The sequence below is a fragment of the Carcharodon carcharias genome, chromosome X, assembly GCF_017639515.1.
Source record: "Carcharodon carcharias isolate sCarCar2 chromosome X, sCarCar2.pri, whole genome shotgun sequence".
Lineage (NCBI taxonomy): Eukaryota > Metazoa > Chordata > Chondrichthyes > Lamniformes > Lamnidae > Carcharodon > Carcharodon carcharias.
In genome coordinates, this window is record NC_054507.1 from 15,087,005 (window position 1) to 15,107,477 (window position 20,473).

The window sequence follows — 20,473 nt, forward strand, 5'->3', positions numbered from 1 at the left end:
CAGGTCCCACTCCAGGGGCTTGAGCACAAAAATTTAGGTTAACACTCCAGTGCAGTACTGAGGGAGTGCTGCACTGTCAGAGGTGCTGTCTTTTCAATGCGATGTCAAACAGAGGACCCACCAGTTATCTCAGGTGGGCGCAAAAGGTCCCATGGCACTATTTTGAACAAGAGGCGCCCTGGCCAATACTTATCCCTCAATCAACATCACTAAACAACACTATTATCTGGTCATGCTCACATTGTTGTTTGTGGGAGCTTGCTGTGTATAAATTGGCTGCTGCATTATCAACATTACAACAGTGACAACACTTCAAAAGTACTTCAATGGCTGTGAAGCATTTTGGGATGTCACTTTTCAACTTTGCCACCATGGCTGAGTTCCATCCTTTGCGAAGTCAATGTGCATACAAATGAGCTTTCCAGCAAAGGGTCCTAAAGAGTATTCAGGAGCAAGGCGGCTGGCTGAAGTTCCCTGCTTCCCTGACTTTGTTGAGTGGAGGCTAAGGGTTGAAGTTGAGACATTCCTGGCCTCAGCTGCAGCTTCCTAAAGTGAAGCAGGGAGATTGCAGCCTGTGCATCACCTACCTTTTGGTCCTGTTGAAGCTTGGCCTCCTGCGCCAGCATCTTCTCTCTCAAAGCTTGTTCCTGCTTGTTTCGCAGCTCATTCTCTTGCTCTGCTTCCTGGAAACATTAGAAGAATTTACATTTTTAGCCTTTGTTTTTCCACTCTCTCCTCATACCATTCGTCGGCCACTGCTGGTGGGCATTAACGGTGTGATGAAACATGATCATTCTGTTCCTTCCCACTCAGCAAGCAGTACATCTGAGCTTGTGAATCTCCCATTGAATCGTGCAGCACAGATGGAGGCCTTTCAGCCCATCATGCCTGTGCTGGCTCTTTGAAAGTGATATCCAATTAATCCCACACCCCTTGTTCTTTCACCATAGCCCTGCAATTTTGTTGTCTTTTCCAAGTGTATATCCAATTCACTTTGAAAGTTCCTATTGAATCAGCTTCCACTGCCATTTTTGTGCCATTCTCGATCATCATAGTTCATGGGGTAAAAAAAATCTCTTTTCCCTCCTAGTTCTTTTGTCATTAAATCTGTGTCCTCTGGTTACTGACCCTCCTGCCATCTTCTCCCCATCGGTCCCCTCCATCAGAACCCTTCATAATAATCTCTCCTTTATGCCTTCTCTGTTCCAAGGAGAACAATACCAGCTTCTTCAGCCTCCACATGTCACTGAAGTCCCTCATCCCTGGTACCAATCTGGTAAATCTCCACTACACCCTCTCTAAAGCCCTCGTTACCCTTCCTAAAGTGCGGTGCCCAGAACTGGACACCACACTGCAAGCTGGGGGCTACGCACTTATATTCATGCAGGTGGAAAAAACTTGGATTCCAGAACCATGTGACAGTGCATCAGAATACCAGTGTGTCCCCCTCTCACCCCCTTAATCCTTAGATCAAGGATATAACAGCTTGCAGAGCAACAACCAGAAGGTATGTGGCACTTCCATGTTGTATGTAACAAAGTCGCAAAGCATTGTGAACAGCCTTTCATTATTTACCTTCTGAAGAATATGGAAACCTTTATTACCTTACAGCTTTCTCTTGTACAGTGAAAAATGCACCAATTTTTCAGTCCATTCTTAATTTATAACCTCTCATTCCTGGCATAATTCTGCTGCATTTCTCCTATGCCCTTTTCCATGCCTTTAATGTCCCTTCTATAACAGGGATGGAGGGGACACCAGGGCTTCATGCAATACTCTAACTGTGGCCCAACAAACGTCTTGTACACATTCAACAGAATCAAAGAACAAGATCATAAGAATATAAGAAATAGGAGTAGGTCACTTGGCCCCTCGAGCCTGCTCCACCATTCAATAAGATCATGGCTGGTCTGATGTGGCCTTCACTCCACTTTCCTGCCTGCCCCCCATAAACTTTGGCTCCCTTGGCAATCAAACATCTGTCTAACTTGGCCTTGAATATATTCAATAACCCAACCTCTACTGCTCTTGGGGAAGAGAATTCCAAAGGCCAACAACCCCCAGAGGAGAAATTTCTCCTCATCTCTGTCTTAAATGGTAGACTCCTTATTTTGAAACTGTGCTCCCCTAATTCTGGATTCCCGCACAAAGGGAAACATCCTCTCAGCATCCACCTTGTCAAGCCCCCTCAGGATTTTATATGTTTCAATAAGATCAACTCTCAATCTTCTAAACTCCAGTGAATATAGGCCCAACCTGTCCAAACTTTCCTCATAAGGCAAACCTTTCATCCCAGGAATCAGTCTAGTGAACCTTCTCTGAGCTGCCACCAATGTAAGTACACCCCTCCTTAAATAAGGAGACCAAAACTGTACACAGTGCTCCAGGTGTGGTCTCAACTGGATTTGAATATGGCATCCAACACTATTCGTTAGCTTATTTCCTGTTGAATTTACAGCACAACATGTTATTTGGTCCAACAGATCTATTCCAGTGTTTATGCTCCACACAATCCACCTCCCCCACCCCTCTTCATCTCATCCTATCAGTATTTCCTTCTATTCCTTTCTTCCTCATGTACGTATCTAGTTTCCCCTTAAAAGCATCTCTGCCAGCTGCCTCAACCAAGAAGCGACTTCCACATTTTCACCAATCTCTGGGCAAAATAGTTTCTCCTGAATTTTGTGTCTTTCAGTGCATTTTTTTTCAATGTAAACATGCAATGATTTAGTGGCGTGGTTGAACTTGGGACCTGTGTTGAATACATTCCCATATTTATTACAGCCTAATGAAGCTCCTTATTTGGTATAGTTCTGAGCCCAGAGAGCAAAAAGAAATAACTGACTTTGAAAATCCATCTTTCCTTCACCTCAAAGTCAATCAACGCAGCAGCTGTGTTTACTGAAGGAAGGAGGTTTCAATTCTTTTTGTTAAACAGTATTTTAATTGTGAATGAGCACAAATAGCATGTGCTTCAAAAAATAAATGCCAGAGGCACAACAGCCTGTTTGATTCCTTGACTCTCTGACAATTGAGTGCAAAATGGCACTTTCTACTCTCAGACTAAGCAGCCCAGACTGGAATCCCTTCAACTCCATTTCCAAGTCTGTTACTAATGGACACTTGGGAACAAGAGGCTATTTAGCTCCTTGGATCTGCATCGTCATTTCATTAGATCATAAGTGATCTGTACCTCAACTGCACTTACTCACCTCCACTCCATATCACTTAATGCCCTTACCAATAAAAGCTCCATTTAACCCTGAACGTTAACAGCTTCTTGGGGAAGAGAGCTCTGGATTTCCCTTACTGTCTGTGTGAAAAAATGTGCTCGAGTATTACTGAAAGAGAGAGACATTTTTGTCGAAGCTTTCGTCTTGCACTCATCAGGACAATTCGCAAGGATAGCAAAAGGGAACAACAATTTATACTGTACAAGACAATTTATGCTATCGGAGATGATTTATACTATATTCCACTAAATACTATATTATATTATAAAAATTTGCTTCCTGATTTAACTCTTGAACGAAAATTAAAGTCACTGTAGTCTCAGAGGACCATAGGCTGCTCTCTCATTAGAGACACACAACTGGTGGTGAGTTTAACCTGAGGGTCACTGCAACTCAGGCGAGGGGCAAGGTTGAGTAGGCGGGGTCTTCATGTATGACCTGACCCAGTATGGGAACTGAACCTATGTTATTGGCGTCACTCTGCACCATAAACCAGCCGTCCAGCCAACTAAGCTAACTGACCTCCTGAACAGCCAAGATAATGGCACCCTCAATCTCAAGGTCCTCCACGAAAGGAAACAGTTTCTCTGCATCCACTGTTCAAATTCTTTGTACGTTTAAAACATCTCAGTCAGATCTCCCCTCAATCTTCGACATGACCTGCAGGTTCTGTTCTGGGTTGAGTTAGCAGATCCAGCCAGGACATCCCTACGAGTGAGCACGAAAATTCAACAGAGAAACCCTTGAGCAATCAGCCAAGGCTTCCATTCCAGACCAGTGAGTCCGTTGGAGGGTGCAGCATCAGAGCTTCAAGACCAATGTTGCCCTGAAGCTCTCCACAGTGAAACATCATGATGTTGAGCGGCCACACATTGACATGAAGAATGGGCTACTGGACCAATCAGTAAAGAATCATATCCACTGCCTGATTCAGCACTGTCAAGACACGAGAGGAGGAAAGTTAGGTGGGGGGGTTGGGGGAGAGGAGAGGGGGAAAACACTTACAGTGTGCGTGAGTCAACCTTTATAGAACCCACTGAGAATTGAGCACAAACATATAGGAGGAGAATTTCTCCAGGAGTTCTCCAAATTTCTCACTGTGCTTTAAGTGGAGCTCGTGGAAAAAGGGCAAACGGCTAAAAACTGCCACTTCCTACCCCTGTTTCTATGGGATTGGTGCAAATCTTCCACTGAAGTTACAACCAGAGAACCCGCCCTGCTCTATGCCCTACCCATTAGGCAGAGTCTTGAATCTTAAGTCGAGTGTTGACAAAAAGTCAACCACAGCTCTTAAAGGGTTAAGAATGCAGCTCATCTTTATGTCGAAAGAAGGAGCAAGGAGAGAAACGTTTTCCTCAAATGATTTCCTCAGCTACTTCAAGGACCCCAAAACCACCATTGTACAGGACGTCAGAGACTTTCTGGCTACTTTATTTTCCTAAACACAAAGCCTGATGTGATTATTGCCCTGAATGAAAGTATTCAACTTAAATTCACATCTACTGCTTTTATTGTTTCAACGAATAATCCCTAACGTGCGAGCAACTGGGTGGCCAGCACCAGGTGGCTGTGTAGAGGGCAGGAAATGGGAGGCATCGGCTGGACAATGCCAGGAAGCAAGTGCATTCATTAGCTCCAGCCCTCACTAGTCAGCAGCAGAGTGCTCTTTCACAGGTAGCTATGGTGTCGACCCTTCAGGCTGGGAATCACAAACAGGCTCCCCTCTACAAGGGCAGTCTAACCAAACACCAGCCAAGGCATTCTGGACAGCAAATGGCAAGTGATCAGTGGAGGGGGCAGAGGGAGAGTCTGCTGTCCATATCATTCAAATAAACCTTGGACTGTGAACAAAAGAGCCCCATATAATAATCTGGGTATCTAATTTTTTTATCTATCTGCTCTTGGCATGTGAACGTCATTAGCTAGGCCAGCATTTGCCCTTGAGAAGGTGGTGGTGAGCCGCCTTCTTGAACTGTTGCACTCTTTGTGGTGTAGGTACAGCCACAGTGCTTTTTACTGCGTTATTTTGATTAGTTGGTGAAGTACAAACTAGACACTTCATACTTTTCCTTACAACAGGTATATTCACAGAATTCAACATTACATATGCCTGCATCCTACCTACTAACCAGCAGCCTCTCTTTATACTCTTTTGAGTACCGGTGGGAACAAAAATTAGTTAACCAATAAAGAAAATCAAGCGTCGGTGGTTCAGTGGTAGAATTCTCGCCTGCCACGTGGGAAGCCCAGGTTTGATTCCCAGCCGAAGCATTAGTTTTGGGGAGGTGATGGTGTAGTGGCATTGTTGCTGGACTAGTAAACCAGAGACCCAGAGTAATTGTCTGGGGAACTGGGTTCGAGTCCCACCATAGCAGATGGTGGAATATGAATTCAATAAAAATCTGGAATTAAAAGTCTAATGATGACCATGAAACCATTGTCGATTATTGTAAAAACCCATCTAGTTCACTAATGCCCCTTTAGGGAAGGAAATCTGCCGCCCTTACCTGGTCTGGCCTACATGTGACTCCAGCTCCACAGCAATGTGGTTGACTCTTATATGTCTTATGAAATGGCCTAGCAAGACATTCTGTTGTATCAAAACCGCTACAAACTCTCAAAAAAAGAATGAAACTGAAGGGACCACCCAGCATTGACCTAGGCACCGGGAATGACAACGGCAAACTCAGCCCTGTCCACCCTGTAAAGTCCTCCTTACCAACATCTGGGGGCTAGTGCCAAAATTTGGGAGCTGTCTCACAGACTAGTCAGGCAACAGCCAGACAGTCATCCTCATGGAATCATACCTTACAGATAATGTCTCGGACACCACCATCACCATCCCTGGGTATGTCCTGTCCCACTGGCAGGACAGACCCAGCAGAGGTGATGGCACAGTGGTATACAGTGTCATACAGGGAGTTGCCCTGGGAGTTCCTCAACATCGACTCCAGACCCCATGAAGTCTCATGGCAACAGGTCAAACATGGGCAAGGAAGCCTCCTGGTTACTACATACCACCCTCCCTCAGCTGATGAATCAGTGCTCCTCCATGCTGAACACCACGTGGAGGAAGCACTGAGGGTGGCAAGGGTGCAAAATGTACTCTGGGTGGGAGACTTCAATGTCCATCACCAAGAGTGGCTCGGTAGCACCAACACAGACCAAGCTGGCCGAGTCCTAAAGGACATAGCTGCTAGTCTGGGTCTGCAGTAGGTGGTGAAGGGATCATCAAAAGAGAAAAACATACTTGACCTCATCTTCACCAACCTACTTGCCACAGATGCATCTGTCCATGACAGTATCAGTAGGAGTGACCACCACACAGTCGTTGTGGAGACCAAGTCCTGCCATCACATTGAGGATACCCTCCATCGTGTTGTGTGGCACTACCACCGGGCTAAATGAGGTAGATTTCAAACAGACCTAGCAACTCAAGACTGGGCATCCATGAGGCACAGTGGACCATTAGCAGAATTGTGGTCGAACACAATCTGTAGCCTCATGGCCCGGCATATCCCCCACTCTACCATTACCATCAAGCCAAGGGATCAATCCTGGTTCAATGAAGAGTGCAGGAAAGTATGCTAGGAGCAGCACCAGGTATACCTAAAAATGAGGTGTCAACCTGGTGAAGCTACAGCACAGGACTACCTGCATGTCAAACAGCATAAGCAGCAAGTGATAGACAGAACTAAGTGATCCCACAGCCAATGGATCAGATCTAAGCTCTGCAGTCCTGCCACATCCAGTCGTGAACAGTGGTGGACAATTAAACAACTCATTGGAGGAGGAGGCTCCACAAATATCCCCATCCTCAATGATGGGGGAGCCCAGCACATCAGTGCAAAAGATACAACCTTCAGCCAGAAGTGTCGAGTGGATGATCCATCTCAGCCGCCTCCGGAGGTCCCCAGCATCACAGATGCCAGTCTTCAGCCAATTTGATTCACTCCACATGATATCAAGAAATGAGTGAAGGCACTGGACACTGCAAAGGCTATGGGCCCTGGCAATATTCTGACAATACTACTGAAGACTTGTGCCCCAGAACTTGCCGCGCCCCTAGCCAAGCTGTTCCAGTACAGCTACAACACTGGCATCTACCTGGCTATGTGGAAAATTGCCCAGGTGTGTCCTGTACCCAAAAAGCAGGACAAATCCAACATGGCCAATTACTGCCCCATCAGTCTACTCTCGATCACAGTAAAGTAACGGAAGGGGTCATCAACAGTGCTATCAGGCTGCACTTGCTTAGCAATAACCTGCTCACTGATGCCCAGTTTGGGTTCCGCCAGGGCCACTCAGCTCCTGACCTCATTATAGCCTTGATTCAAACATGGACAAAAGAGCTGAACTCCCAAGGTGAGGTGAGAGTGACTGCCCTTGACATCAAGGCTGTGTTTGACTGAGTGTGGCATCAAGGAGCCCTAGCAAAACTGGGGTCAATGGGAATGAGGGGGAAAACTCTCCATTAGTTGGAGTCATACCTAGCACAAAGGAAGATGGTTGTGGTTGCTGGAGGTCAGTCATCTCAGCTCCAGGACATCACTGCAGGAGTTCCTCAGGGTAGTGTCCTCGGCCCAACCATCTTCAGCTGCTACATCAATGACCTTCCTTCCATCATAAGGTCAGAAGTGGGGATGTTCGCTGATGATTGCACAATGTTCAGCACCATTCGTGACTCCTCAGATACTGAAGCAGTCCATGTCCAAATGCAGCAAGACCTGAACAATATCCAGGCTTGGGCTGACAAGTGACAAGTAACATTCATGCCACACAAGTGCCAGGCAATGACCATCTCCAACAAGAGTGTGTCTAACCATCGCCCCTTGACGTTCAATGGCATTATCATCACTGAATCCCCCATTATCAACACCCTGGGGATTACCATTGACCAGAAACTGAGCTGGTCTAGCCACATAAATACTGTGGCTACAAGAGCAGGTCAGAGGTTGGGAATCCTGCAGTGATATAACTCACTTTCTGACTCCTCAAAGCCTGGCCACCATCTACAAGGCACAAGTTAGGAGTGTGATGGAATACTCTCCACTGCGGAAGGCCTCAACCGTGCCAGCGGATACCGTGTGCCCCCTTTCCAAGGGCACCCAGCCATGAACATAGCCACGGAAGGGGGGCAGGCAGTCAGCCCGGATGATCCTCCTCGAATGCCCACTCCCTGGACCTGTTGATGGCCAGCTTGGCTAGGCCCAGGAGCAGGCTTACAAGGAGGTCCTCCTCCCTGTCCACCCCCTTCCGCACCAGGTGGCCAAAGATCAGGAGCATGAGGCTGAAGTGCAACCAAAACCCAAGGACCAACTCCCTAAAAAAACTGAAAAGGGAGTGCAAACGCCCACAACTTATGTATGCATGGAACACTGACTCCTCGAGGCCACAGAAAATACAGGCAGCCTGTGAGTCCATCAACCATCATAGTCTATGGTTGTACGAGACTGCTGCATGCAGCATCCTCCACGCCAGGTCCTCAACGAAACAGTAAAGGTGTCATCCCTCGATGATCTCGAACCACCAACCTTTCAGTTAATAGCCAAGCGTGCTGACCAACTGTACCACAGAGTGTGATGCCGGTCTCTCTTTATAAGTACTCTAGATACTTAATTGAGCAACGCCCTTCATCTGTGTATCCTAACAATATCATTAACATACTATTAACATTCTGTTGTTGGTTTAATACAACTGAATGGTTGACTAGGCCATTTCAGGGGGCAGTGAAGAGTCACCCACGTTGCTGTGGGAGTGCCATGTAGGCCAGACCAGGTAAGGACAGCAGATTTCCTTCCCTAAAAGGCATTAGCGAGCCAAATGAGATTTACAGCAATTTGGTACTTTAGCGATCATTATTAATGAAACTAGCTTTGTTTTTCAGATTTATTCATCATGTTGAATTTAAACCCCCCCCCAGCTGCCATGGTGGGATTTGAACTCACGTCTCTGCAGCATTAGCTCAGGCTCTGGATTACTAGGCCAGTGACATTACCACGATGCTACAGTGCCTGCCTTAACTGCCTGCTTAGTGTCTGCAGATAGATTTGAAACATCCTTGCAAACTGTCACAACAGAACTAGCACTGATCCAAATTATATTGGAAGGTTAAAGAATTTATTTTTAAAAAAGCAGAACAACAATGCATCTCCATCAAACCCAAGATTTTTTTCTTCAAAACATTCTTGTCAATGGGTTATGAGTAATGCACCACACTGCTCAATAGAGAGCCCATACAGAGCTGGAGTGTCAAATTCAATCCCTACTTTATGTTGTTAGTTTAATCAAGCCACCAAAACAATAGGGAGCACTACAGCTGGTCATGGTGCTTTCGGCACTGTGGCGCGTGGAGTGGGGCGGCGATGAACTTCTCCTGATTGCTAGCTTGTGACCCCAGGGTGGAGTGCGCAGGCATGGGCATTAGTTAGAGGAGGACTGGGCTCAATTGTGATGTACAACCCCTGCCTCAACTGTGCCCCCAAAGTGGGGCAACCTGGCAACATTTGCTGCCTGGCCTCACCTATGAGTAGGTGAAGGTGAAGGTGGACAGGTGGAAGAGCGCTGGAGGGTAGCGAGTGACCTTGGCACCACATCTAAGCAAGGAGTCAATGCCTTCAGGACAGTGGGAGGACAAGGAGAGGGGAGCAGATTTTTAAAAAAGGGCACCTTCCTCTGATTTCAACAGGTGGTTTCTGGTCAACTCAACTTTAGCAAAGGCAGACCACAATGTGGTTCATCTGGGTTAATTTTCACTCCTATGCACAAAGCACTATTTTTGGGGGGTTGGTGCGGGGAGGGGTGTACCATTACATCAGCCAGCACCCTTCCCAATTTACTGAACCGGGCCTAAACAACAGGGCCTACTTGCTGGGCTGAGCCACTTTTTCCTCATAGCCCACCTTAACTTCACCACATCATATTAATAGCCACTTGTCTAAGGGTAGCAGCTGGAACCATTTCCTCCATGTCCCAGAGTTACCCTTTGAAGCTCCACGAATGCTAAATGGATGCAAAAGGGAAAAGCCACAAACAGATCTTACCCTGTAGGATTTGACAAACCGGACGAAGACTGGGAAGAACACTGATGGAGGCGTTGTCTTGGGATTTTCTCCAAAATACTCAACCACTTTATTGTATGCTTCCTGTACAGGGCAGAAAGGAAATTAGGTACAGTCTCATTAACCCTCCATCTTCACCAGGTTACAGCTACAACAACAGAGGCAGCTGCTTAATAGCAGCCATATTTTTCTTTTTCTTGCTCTCTCTTGCTGGCAGAGGTTAAAGGTCAGGGATCAAGCAACTAGGCGTGACTGCAATACAATGAGAATTAATGGCTTTTTCTGTGAAGGTAGGGCTGATTTTGCAGTTTCTCCCTCACTTTCTCATTCAGAACGCCGACGATGTTTACTCAAATACTTGGCTGAGAGGGGAGTCCACTGCAGTCTGACATTTTCCCACACATTCGATTTTATCCTGGTCTCTTCCCAAACTTCGAAGAAGCACACAAGGATTCACCATAAAACCTAGTAGAGAGCTCATGAGATCAGGGTACATTCCCACTTTACACTTTATTTCATGCACTCAGTGCAGCAGTGCTCAATTTATGCCTTAACTCTTTGAAGGCAATTGCAGGATTTCAACGACAAAATCATTTAGAATTCTGTAGCAGAACACCAGGCAGAATACTCCTTCTCTTCAAAATAGTGCTGCAAGATCTTTTATACCCACTTGAAAGGTTTTGTCTGAAAGACTCCATGATTCGATTGCTCCTGGTATTTTCCTGATCTCATTGATTCATGGACATTTATAGCACAGAAGGAAGCCATTCGGCCCATCATGTCCATGCTGGTCAACAAAGATCTGACTACATTAATCCCATTTTTCAGTGCTTGGCCCATAGCCCTGGAGACTATGGCAACACAAGTGAATATCTAAATACCTCTTCAACAATACAAGAGTTTCTGACTCAACCACCCTTTCAGGCAGTGAGTCCCAGACTCCCACCACCCTCTGGGTGAAAAATATTTCTCCTCAACTCTTCTCTTAGCCTTCTACCTCTTCCCTTAAATCTATGCCCCCTGGTTATTGACCCCTCTACTAATAGAAAAAGTGCCTGCCTATCCACCCTATCTACGTCCCTCATAATCTTATACATCTCTATCAGGTCCCCTCTCAACCTTTGCTGCTCCAAGGAAAACAACCCCAGCTTATCCAAACTTTCCTCATAGCTCAGATCCTCCAGCCCAGGCAGCATCCAGGTAAATCTCCTCTGTACCCTCTCCAGTGCAATTACAACCTTCCTATAATGTGGTGACCAGAACTGCACACAGTGCTCCAGTTGCGGCCTCACCAGCGTTTTATACAGTTTCAGCATAACTTCCCTGCTCTTATATTCTATGCCTCAGCTAATAAAGGCAAGGTTCCCATATATCTTCTTAACCACCTTGTCTACCTGCCCTGCTACGTTCAGGTTATTTACAGGATGACAGATCCATTGGGGGAGGAGAAACAAGGTCAGTTCTAACCAACTTATATTTAGAGCTCACGTTATAATTGACCTGAAAGCCCTTGATTTAGTCACTGGGTGAAAAGAACAGAAAAGCATTTGAATTTCTGAATAGCGAGCTAATATGATATAGAGAGAAAAACTCAGTGATATGTTCTACTCGCCTGTGCAGTTCTGGAATCTTTCTGAAGTTTTTCCAGTTTCCCTTCGTTTTGTGACAGGAAATCCTTCAGCACCACATTGTGTTCATGCATACTGCTCTCTCGTTTAACCAGCTCCATGTTGTGTCCCATCTCCTTGACGTCCAAGAGGACATTTTCTAATGACACTGCAAGAGGAAATGGTGAGAAACAATCATGAAAATACCCGGAGGCTGTCTCCATCAATGCACCCCATTGGCAACTGGAATCATTGCCAGATGGGAGAAAGAGGTTCGAAACTTCTTACTACAATCTCTCCCTACCTATTCTGCTCTTTTCTGGACAGCTCTGCCAATGGCACTCAAGAATGTCACAAGATGCTAGTTACACTGCCCAAAGTGACTCATCATTTGACTCCCTTTAGGAAGTCTAGGTTCCATTCGATACCATCTTTGTAGAACAATACGGCACAGAAGGAGGCCACTTGTGCCCTCGTGCCTGTGCTGCCTCTTTGAAAGAGCTATCCAATTAGTCCCACTCCCCTGCTCTTACCCCATAGCTTTGCAAACACTGGTTACTGATCCTCTGCCACTGGAAACAGTTTCACCTTATTTAGTCTATCAAGACCTTACATCATTTTAAACACCTCTATCAAATCCCCTCTTACCCTTCTCTGCACTAAGGTGTGCCACCCCAGCTTCTCCAGTCTCTCCACATAACCAAAGTCTTTCATCCCTGGTACCATTGAAACATCTTCACTGGGGCCGGGAATGACTTTGTATGGAATGAAACTAAGCCAATTTTCCTTTAACATGAAACGCTAGGAGAATATTGTTGGATAGCGCTCGCGCTGACACTAACCTGCTGCAGCTTTCTCGATGAAGTGTAGCTCACTCCAGAACGTGGCAATATTAGAGTACTTCTGTTTGACAACGAGCGCAATGTAGTGCAACAAGGTCAGCTTCCGATCGGTGGATTTGGTATCCAAGAGCTGGGCAGACAAGAAACATTTTAAGTCACCGAGAATCAGTTTGTCTTTTATCAGTGGATGCAGATTCAATAATAACTTCCATAAGGGAATTGGATAAATACTTGATGGGGAAAACAGTTCAGGGCTACAGGGAAAGAGAAGGGGAGCGGGATTAATTGGATAGCTCTTTCAAAGAGCTGGACAGGCACGATGGGCTGAACGGCCTCCTTCTGTGCTGTATGATTCTGATTCTTCAGCCTCAGCCATCTTTTACAAGCATTGTCACCTCCTGACTCATTGTCAAACTCCCTATGTGGCATCAAACCGAGAAAAAGCCAAACAACAACAGCTAGGTTGCAATGTTTTCAGCACCTGCTATGCCAAATTTGCTCCCCTCTTCAAGGGGTGCTGCCCTATAAGTCCTACCCTTAGCAGCCACTCTTTTGTGGGAGCTTAAATCATGAACGGACAATCCTCAGCCTCCATCCCACCACCACCACCTCCCCCCCCCCCCCCCCCCCCCCCCCCCCCAACCATTGTGAACAGTGAGGTCAGTAGTGGGGGACAGGGGAAGAGGGGGGCTGAGGGAAGGATGTGAAGGCTAGAGAGGGTGCAGAAAAGATTTACGAGAACGATTCCAGGGATGAGGGGCTTCAATTACGTAGAGATTGGAGAAGCTGGGGCTGTTCTCCTTGGAGAAGTGGAGGTTGACAGACTTGATGGAGCTGTTCAAAATCAGGAGGGGTCTGCACAGAGTGGATGGGGGGAAACCGTTCCTGTTGACGGAAGGACGAGAACCAGAGGACACCAATTTAAGGTGGATGGTGAAAGAACCAAAGCCGACATGAGTAAAAACAGTTTTCTGCAGTGAGTGGTTGGGGTCTGGAATGTGCTGCCTGAGTGTGGTGGAAGCAGATTCAATCGAGGCGCCTTCAAAATGGAATTGGATCATTATCTGAAGAGAAAAAGTTTGTAAATTATGAGAAAAAGGCGGGAAAGTAGGACTACCTGTGTAGCTCTTACAGAGAGCCAGCACATACATGATGGGCCAAATGGCCACCTTCTGTGCTGTAACCATTCTATCTTCTTTCATAGCTTAGCATTAGGTAGCAATTCCGTAAAATATCCACACCCTTTAAGATGCACTCGCTCTTGGGGACAAAAAATCACTTTCAGGATGAAAAAGTACATTATTGCTGCTACAGTCCCACTGCCTTCTAGTAAAGATTACAATTGGAAATGGGACATCCCTGTGTGAGAAATCTGACCAATATCCCAGCAGCAATGGGTTGCTAGGATGATGACTCTGGGTGACCAACAACATTGAAAGTGCAACTATGGTTCAAACCTTCCTAAATACAAGTTTCTCTTTTAAAGATAAAAAATATTCTCTGCATAAATGACTTTCTGCAAGTCAGAATAACATGACGCGAATAATTTGCAAAGACCATGGAACATTTAACCCTACTGAAATCAGGTGCAGTAGCTTCCAGGCTCCTTGGGCCAGCTAGTTACCTTTCAATTCTCAGCCTCAATGTTGGAATATGTGCTTTAACTCCACTTTAACCTATTCAGGTATCAGTGAGGAGTTTTATTGCTTTAATGAATCCAGCACAATTCAGTGTATCTGCTTCAAATTACATTCTTGAACACAATTTGCAAAGCATAAACGATCCTGCCATTTCCATGAAGGGTTGGAGCCCTGAAGACTGCACACTGATTTTTAAAAAATAATCCCATAGGCTCGGCCTTCATTTCTTCTTGGACTGGGAGGTCCAAGTTGTGAGTGTACAGTAGGCTTTCTGGCTTCAAGAGCTGGTTCAAAAAAGATTAACCATGCAGTTGAACTTGTCTCTCAGAAAACGTGCTTGGATTCCAGTGGTTGCCAGTAAGGGATGACAAATCGCCAACTGGCAACCTCCAGATTATTTAATGCAAAAAGGCAGTGGTTTTAATCTTGGGAAAAATAAATCATTTTTGAGAACATTTTACACAGAAACAGATTTCTTTAAAAAAAAAAGTGCCTTGGTGGAAGACAATAAAACTGTGAATGCTGGAAATCTAAAGTGAAAAAAACAACAAACTGCCTCTCACGAAATGTCTCCGACACCCCAGGGGGATCTTGCACAGGAGGAGGCCATTCAGGCCTTTGGGCCTATTCTGCCATTCAATTAGATTATGGTTGATCTGTACCTCAACTGCATTCTCCTGGTTTTGCTCCATATGCCTTGATACACTGAATCAACAAAATCTATCCATCTCGGTCTTGAAAACTTCAATTGTCTTCCAGCATCAGGAGCCTCTTGGGGGAAGGAGTTCCAGATTTCCACTACTGTGTGAGTTAAGTGCTTCCTGATTTCACCGAGCTCTCAGTTTTGGATTCCTCCGCCAGAGGAAATAGTTTCTTTGTAGCTACCTTATCAAATCTTAACATTTCAAATGCCTCGATCAGATCAGCTTTCTCTGCCTTCCAGCTAACAGAATGGAAAATCGTTACAGGGCAGGGGGGTACGACTGAATAGACTGGGGGATCCCCCCAACAAGCCAATCAGCTTCATATAAAAAAAGAGAAACAAAAAGTCAATGCCTCAGATGGGCCTGGACAAAAGTTCTATCCCTGAAACAACAATTTGCCTCTCCCCTCCCAGCTTTCTGGTTTGCTGTCTAGTTTCAACATTTCCTGCTTTTTCTCTCCCCCACCCCCACTCCCCAAAACCTCTTTAAATGCGTGGATCACAGGCTGAAATGTTGACAGTGCTCTGGCTGCTTTTTTAACACTCAAGCCTATGAAATAAACAGTTGGCAAGCACATCCTGTTACGGTCAGTAAACACTACAGTCTGCAAGTGAATGGAATGTGATTTTGATAAACTGAGCTTCTATATTTAGCCAAAGTTATGTGTTTGTCCAGAAACAACTAATCCTGGGGTGAGGGGGCATGGGGGAAAGTGGGGGTGGGGAGAGGGAAATCAAACCGTTACAAGACTCTCTCTGGAACTTGTGGTCACATCCAGTCTAGACTGGCTGGGTGAATGTCTCCTCTCTCGATGCAAGTCTCCTCATGACAGACTGTAAAAGGTGCAAACATGAGGTGGCTTCGAGCTCTCTGAACTTTGGCACATTATAAAACCAACCTTGCACACAACCTCAGACATGGCCAACTCATGGGTGAGTTGAGATCAGAAAAGCAATGACTCACGAGCGCCGTCTGGCACCAGGGCTAAAATGTGTCTTGGGGAGGCTGCTGCACTCTTCATCAAACCACTGACCCGAGATATCCACACTGCGGCCCACAAGCTCACTGTTGTCTTTTACTGTGAGAAAGGTTCTTCTTGTAAGTTCAGGAATGATCGAAGTCTCACAAAGTCACACATCGGGGGAGACAGTGGCCTAGCTGTAATGTTGCTGGACTACTAATCCACACTAATGCTCTGGGGACATGGGTTCAAATCCCACCATAGCAGCTGGTGGAATTTAAATTCAATTAACAAAATCTGGAATTGAAAGCTAGTCTCAGTAATGATGGTCATAACAACCTTCATCAATTGTTGTTAAAAAAAAACCCATCTGGTTCACTAATGCCCTTTAGGGAAGGAAATCTGCCATCCTTACCTGGTCTGGCCTACATGTGACTCCAGACCCACAGCAATGTGGTTGACTCTTAACTGCCCTCTGGAATGGCCTAGCCAACCACTTAGTTCAAGGGCAATTAGGGATGAGCAACAAATGTTGGCCCACATGCCGTGAAAGAATTTTTTTTTTAAATCACCCAAGTTGAAAAAGATGAAGGAAGTCAAGATTAGGGTCAAATGCCAGTTTGGGCTGCCTGCACAAATAAATAGGCTTTATTTTGTGGGGATGGAGCATGTTCTAAGTCTGCCCACTTCAAATAGATTACCACACGAATATCCTAATGAGGCAGATTGCTTGTATTTAGAACGAGAGGCCTCAGCAATATATTACCCTGCAGCGACTGAATGGGATACAATACATACCAGGTCCAAACTCTGAAGTTTGAAGCCATACACAGCTCCTCTTTTACTGCTATTCATGTAGTTACCAAGTGCCAGAATAATCTAGGAAGAGGGAGGAGAAAGACACATTACTAGATACATTAGAGAATTGTCTTTTCCATATAAAGTACAGCCCATTAAAAGCAGCTGTGATCTACGAGTGAGCAAAAAGAGTTCACTATTAACACACACACAACCCTTTATGGAACAGACCAGTGGTATTCATAATACAGGCACTTGTGGCCTATTCCCCTTCACCTGTGGCCCTGGGGGGACCTGCTGCTCAAGGTGCTGCCAGCCCTCCAGTTGCAGCCTATCCAGCTGTAGGATGTTGACAGAGCTGGGGGGTGGGGGGAGTGGTGGAGTGTGTGGAGGGGGTGGGGGGGGGGGGGGGGGGGGGGTGCCCTTTGTGTCAGTGCTGTCCTTTACCTTTGCCTTCCATTGCCCTTCAGTAAAAAGGTGGCAACTATTAGGAGCGGTTCCACTGAACAAACAGAACTCATTTCCACAATTGGGGTTCCTTAGACAGCCTTTATTTGCACACAGTCTTGGTTGATACCCCCAGTGCAGTATAGAGGCAGTACTGCACTTTCAGAAGGGGTGATGTCTTTCAGTTGGTCAGACAATAGTGAGACAAGATCCCACGGACAATAGTGAAAGTTGGGGCATTCTCCCTGGTGGCCTGATCAACATGTATCCAACATTACCAGCAGAGAACTGTTGGGCTGAATGGCCTGTTTCTGTGCTGAGAGTATATGTACTCACTAAAACAGATCATCTAGTCATTATCGCTTTTATTTGGGACCTTGCTGTGCACAAATTGGTTGCCACGTTTCCTACATTACAACAGTTGACCACACTTCAAAAGTATTACATTGGCTGTGAATCATTTCAGGATGTCCCGAGGTCATGAGAGCCGCTATGTGTATGCAAGTTCTTTCTTCCTTCCAGTACTATCTTTTGAGAAGTCCCCAGTTTCCACTCCACAATTGCTCACTGCAGTGTGGTTGAAATCCCACCATCTCCACTCGATGTAATGCTGCCGGCACTGCAGCAGACAGAACCTTGAAGAGGACACTGACTGGGATTGTGGGCGTCAGGTTAGTTAAGCAACACTGGCACGCACACTCAAACACTAGTAGGTACTTCAGATACCCTTCTGGAGTTGGACGTGATCCCAGTTTAGTCTCCAATTGCCGTAGGCAGGCGAGTCAAGTGAATAAAAGTAATAAGCAAAGCTCTGAAACGCAAAGATTGCTGTTTTTCCACATGATGTGTAGAACTCGCCATAAAAACAATCGTTTCAGGATTGATTTGTGGTCTTTTTTTCTGTATGCATTTTTACAAATGTTTTCATGAAAATAATTTAACATCTTTTCTCCTACCTCCCACTCCATTCTAATCAGAAGTTGTTTGTTTCACTTCTGAAATAGTTTAAGCTTCTCAAGTTTGTTTTAAAAATTGCTCCCCAAATGTATCTTTTTGGCATACTTTCAAAGCTTCTTTAGTCAGCTTGTAAGTGTACAGATTTATGTAATGCCGCCAGCTGCCTGGGCCCAAAGCTCTGGAATTCCCTCTCTTTCCCTCCTCTAAGACACTCCTTAAAACCGACCTCTTTGCCCATGCTTTCAGTCACCTGACCAAATATTTCCTTATGCGGCTCGGGGTCAAATTCTGTTTCCTAACCCTCCTGGGGTGCTTCATTCAGCTAAATGCGCGATATAAATGCACGTTCTTTTCAAATGACAGGGTAGAGGAGACAGTTGGGATATTGGAACAAGAGGACACCATTCAGCCTCTCAAGCCTGTTCTGCACCATTCAATGAGATCGCGGCTAGTTTGTGACCTAACTCCATATGCCTGACTTTGCCTTATATCCCTTATTACTTTTGGCTAACAAAAACCTAATCATCTCAGATTTAAAATTAACAATTGATCCAGCATCAATTGCCATTTGCAGAAAGAGTTCCAAACTTCTACCAACCTGTGTGTGGTAGAATTGTTTCCAAATTTCACTCCTGAAAGGTCTTGCTCTACTTTTTTAAGACGATGCTGCCCTAGTCCTAGGCTCCCCAAGCAGTGAAAATAGTTTATCTCTAACTCCCCTATCTGTACTACTTAATATCTTGATAACCTTAACCTTCTAAATTCCAGGGAATATAACCCTAGTTTGTGTAACTTCTTCTCAACCGTAATCCTTGGAGTCCAGGTATCATTCTGGTAAATCTACACTGCATTCCCTTCAAGGTTAATATCTCCTTCCCAAGATGTGGTGCCCAGGACTGTTCTGCAGCAGAGAAGCTGGATTCAAGCGGTTCTCAAGCCTAGTGACAAGCAGATGAACATACAAGACTGCACAGTCATTGGGGCTTAAAGTAAGTGTACTGCGATGGTGTTAAATCTGTTTTTACACTGGTATAGTCATGCAAATACAACTACAAAGGATGCAATTAAACCAATTTTCCAATTGTGGATGAGATTTCTTTCTAATCCTTTGTCCTGGAGATCAAGAACTTGCTCCCAACCCACCCAGTGTCAGCTATGGCTCAGTGGATAACACTCTGCCTCTGAGCCAGAAAGTCACAGGTTCAACGCTCACACCAGAGGCATCTATATGGACAATTCAGGGCAGCACTGGGGGAAGTGCTGCTTTGTTGGAGTCGCTTAATGAGGATCTCTTAGACGGGTGCAAAAAACACTATTTTGAAGAGTTTTCCTGACCAATATTTATCCCTTAACTGACCTCGCTAAAACAAATGGTCTGGTCATCATCACATTGTTGTTTGTGGGAGCTTGCCGTGCACAAATTGGCTGTCACGTTTCCTACATTATAACAATGACCACATTTCAAAAAAGTACTTCATTGGGTGCATTGTGCTTTGGGACATCCTGAGGTCATGAAAGGCGCTTATGAAATGCAAGTCTTTCTCTTTAGGCTGGTCAAAACTGTAGTATAAGGGTCCGGCACATATAGGGTTAATGCGTGACTGAGTACAGTACTAACCACACTGATGTAAGAGAGCACATGACCCACACCTAGGGGTCAGTCTAGTGTTGGACAGAGCCATGTGCACAAGCAAGCATGGAGACAGCTCCTAAACTTGATCCCTTTAACTGTCTATATGTTACATAGTTCTTGTAGCTAATAAATACATGCAGGTAACCTACTTAAGACTACAAAGGCTTCATTAAGACCTACTGAACGGTATCCAACACCCGACAACAATAATCTACTATGAGGAGATAGGCAGGAATCACACATGGTAACTGATCTTCAAATGTACCCTTCCCTGCAGAACCATGTGGCACCAGCACAGCGGAGCCTGGCAGCTCGATGTGGGCAAAATCATTCTGGAGTCTGAATTCATGGATGCTCCGAAATACTGTGCAGATCTCATCTTGATTGGAACCACAATGAAAGCACACTCACCTCCAGCATTCTCTTCAACTTCTGGGAGGTCTTAATAGATGCAGAGGCTGCTATTATTGCATTCAGTTGCTACAAGAAAACATTTTATAACAGTAAATATCTTTTAGACAACATATATTGGGATAGACATGTTAATCTCCTATACTAATTGTATAAAGCCCATTGTATAAATATATTAG

General features: G+C 45.3%; 1 protein-coding gene across 5 annotated transcripts in view; it reads right to left on the reverse strand.

Annotated features, from left to right (window-relative positions):
- Positions 1 to 20,473, reverse strand: part of LOC121273276 (formin-like protein 3) — a 194,775-nt gene that overhangs the window by 14,383 nt on the left and 159,919 nt on the right. For all 5 annotated transcript variants that reach the window (XR_005941969.1, XM_041180340.1, XM_041180339.1 and 2 more), the window contains 6 exons: positions 20,295 to 20,363; positions 16,847 to 16,927; positions 12,744 to 12,873; positions 11,907 to 12,070; positions 10,277 to 10,378; positions 588 to 683 (listed from right to left, as the gene is read on the reverse strand). Coding sequence is in view for 4 of the 5 variants with exons in the window: in XM_041180340.1 (XP_041036274.1) it covers positions 588 to 683; positions 10,277 to 10,378; positions 11,907 to 12,070; positions 12,744 to 12,873; positions 16,847 to 16,927; positions 20,295 to 20,363 (642 nt within the window). In the remaining variant the exon portion in view is untranslated. The remainder of the gene's footprint in view (positions 1 to 587; positions 684 to 10,276; positions 10,379 to 11,906; positions 12,071 to 12,743; positions 12,874 to 16,846; positions 16,928 to 20,294; positions 20,364 to 20,473) is intronic.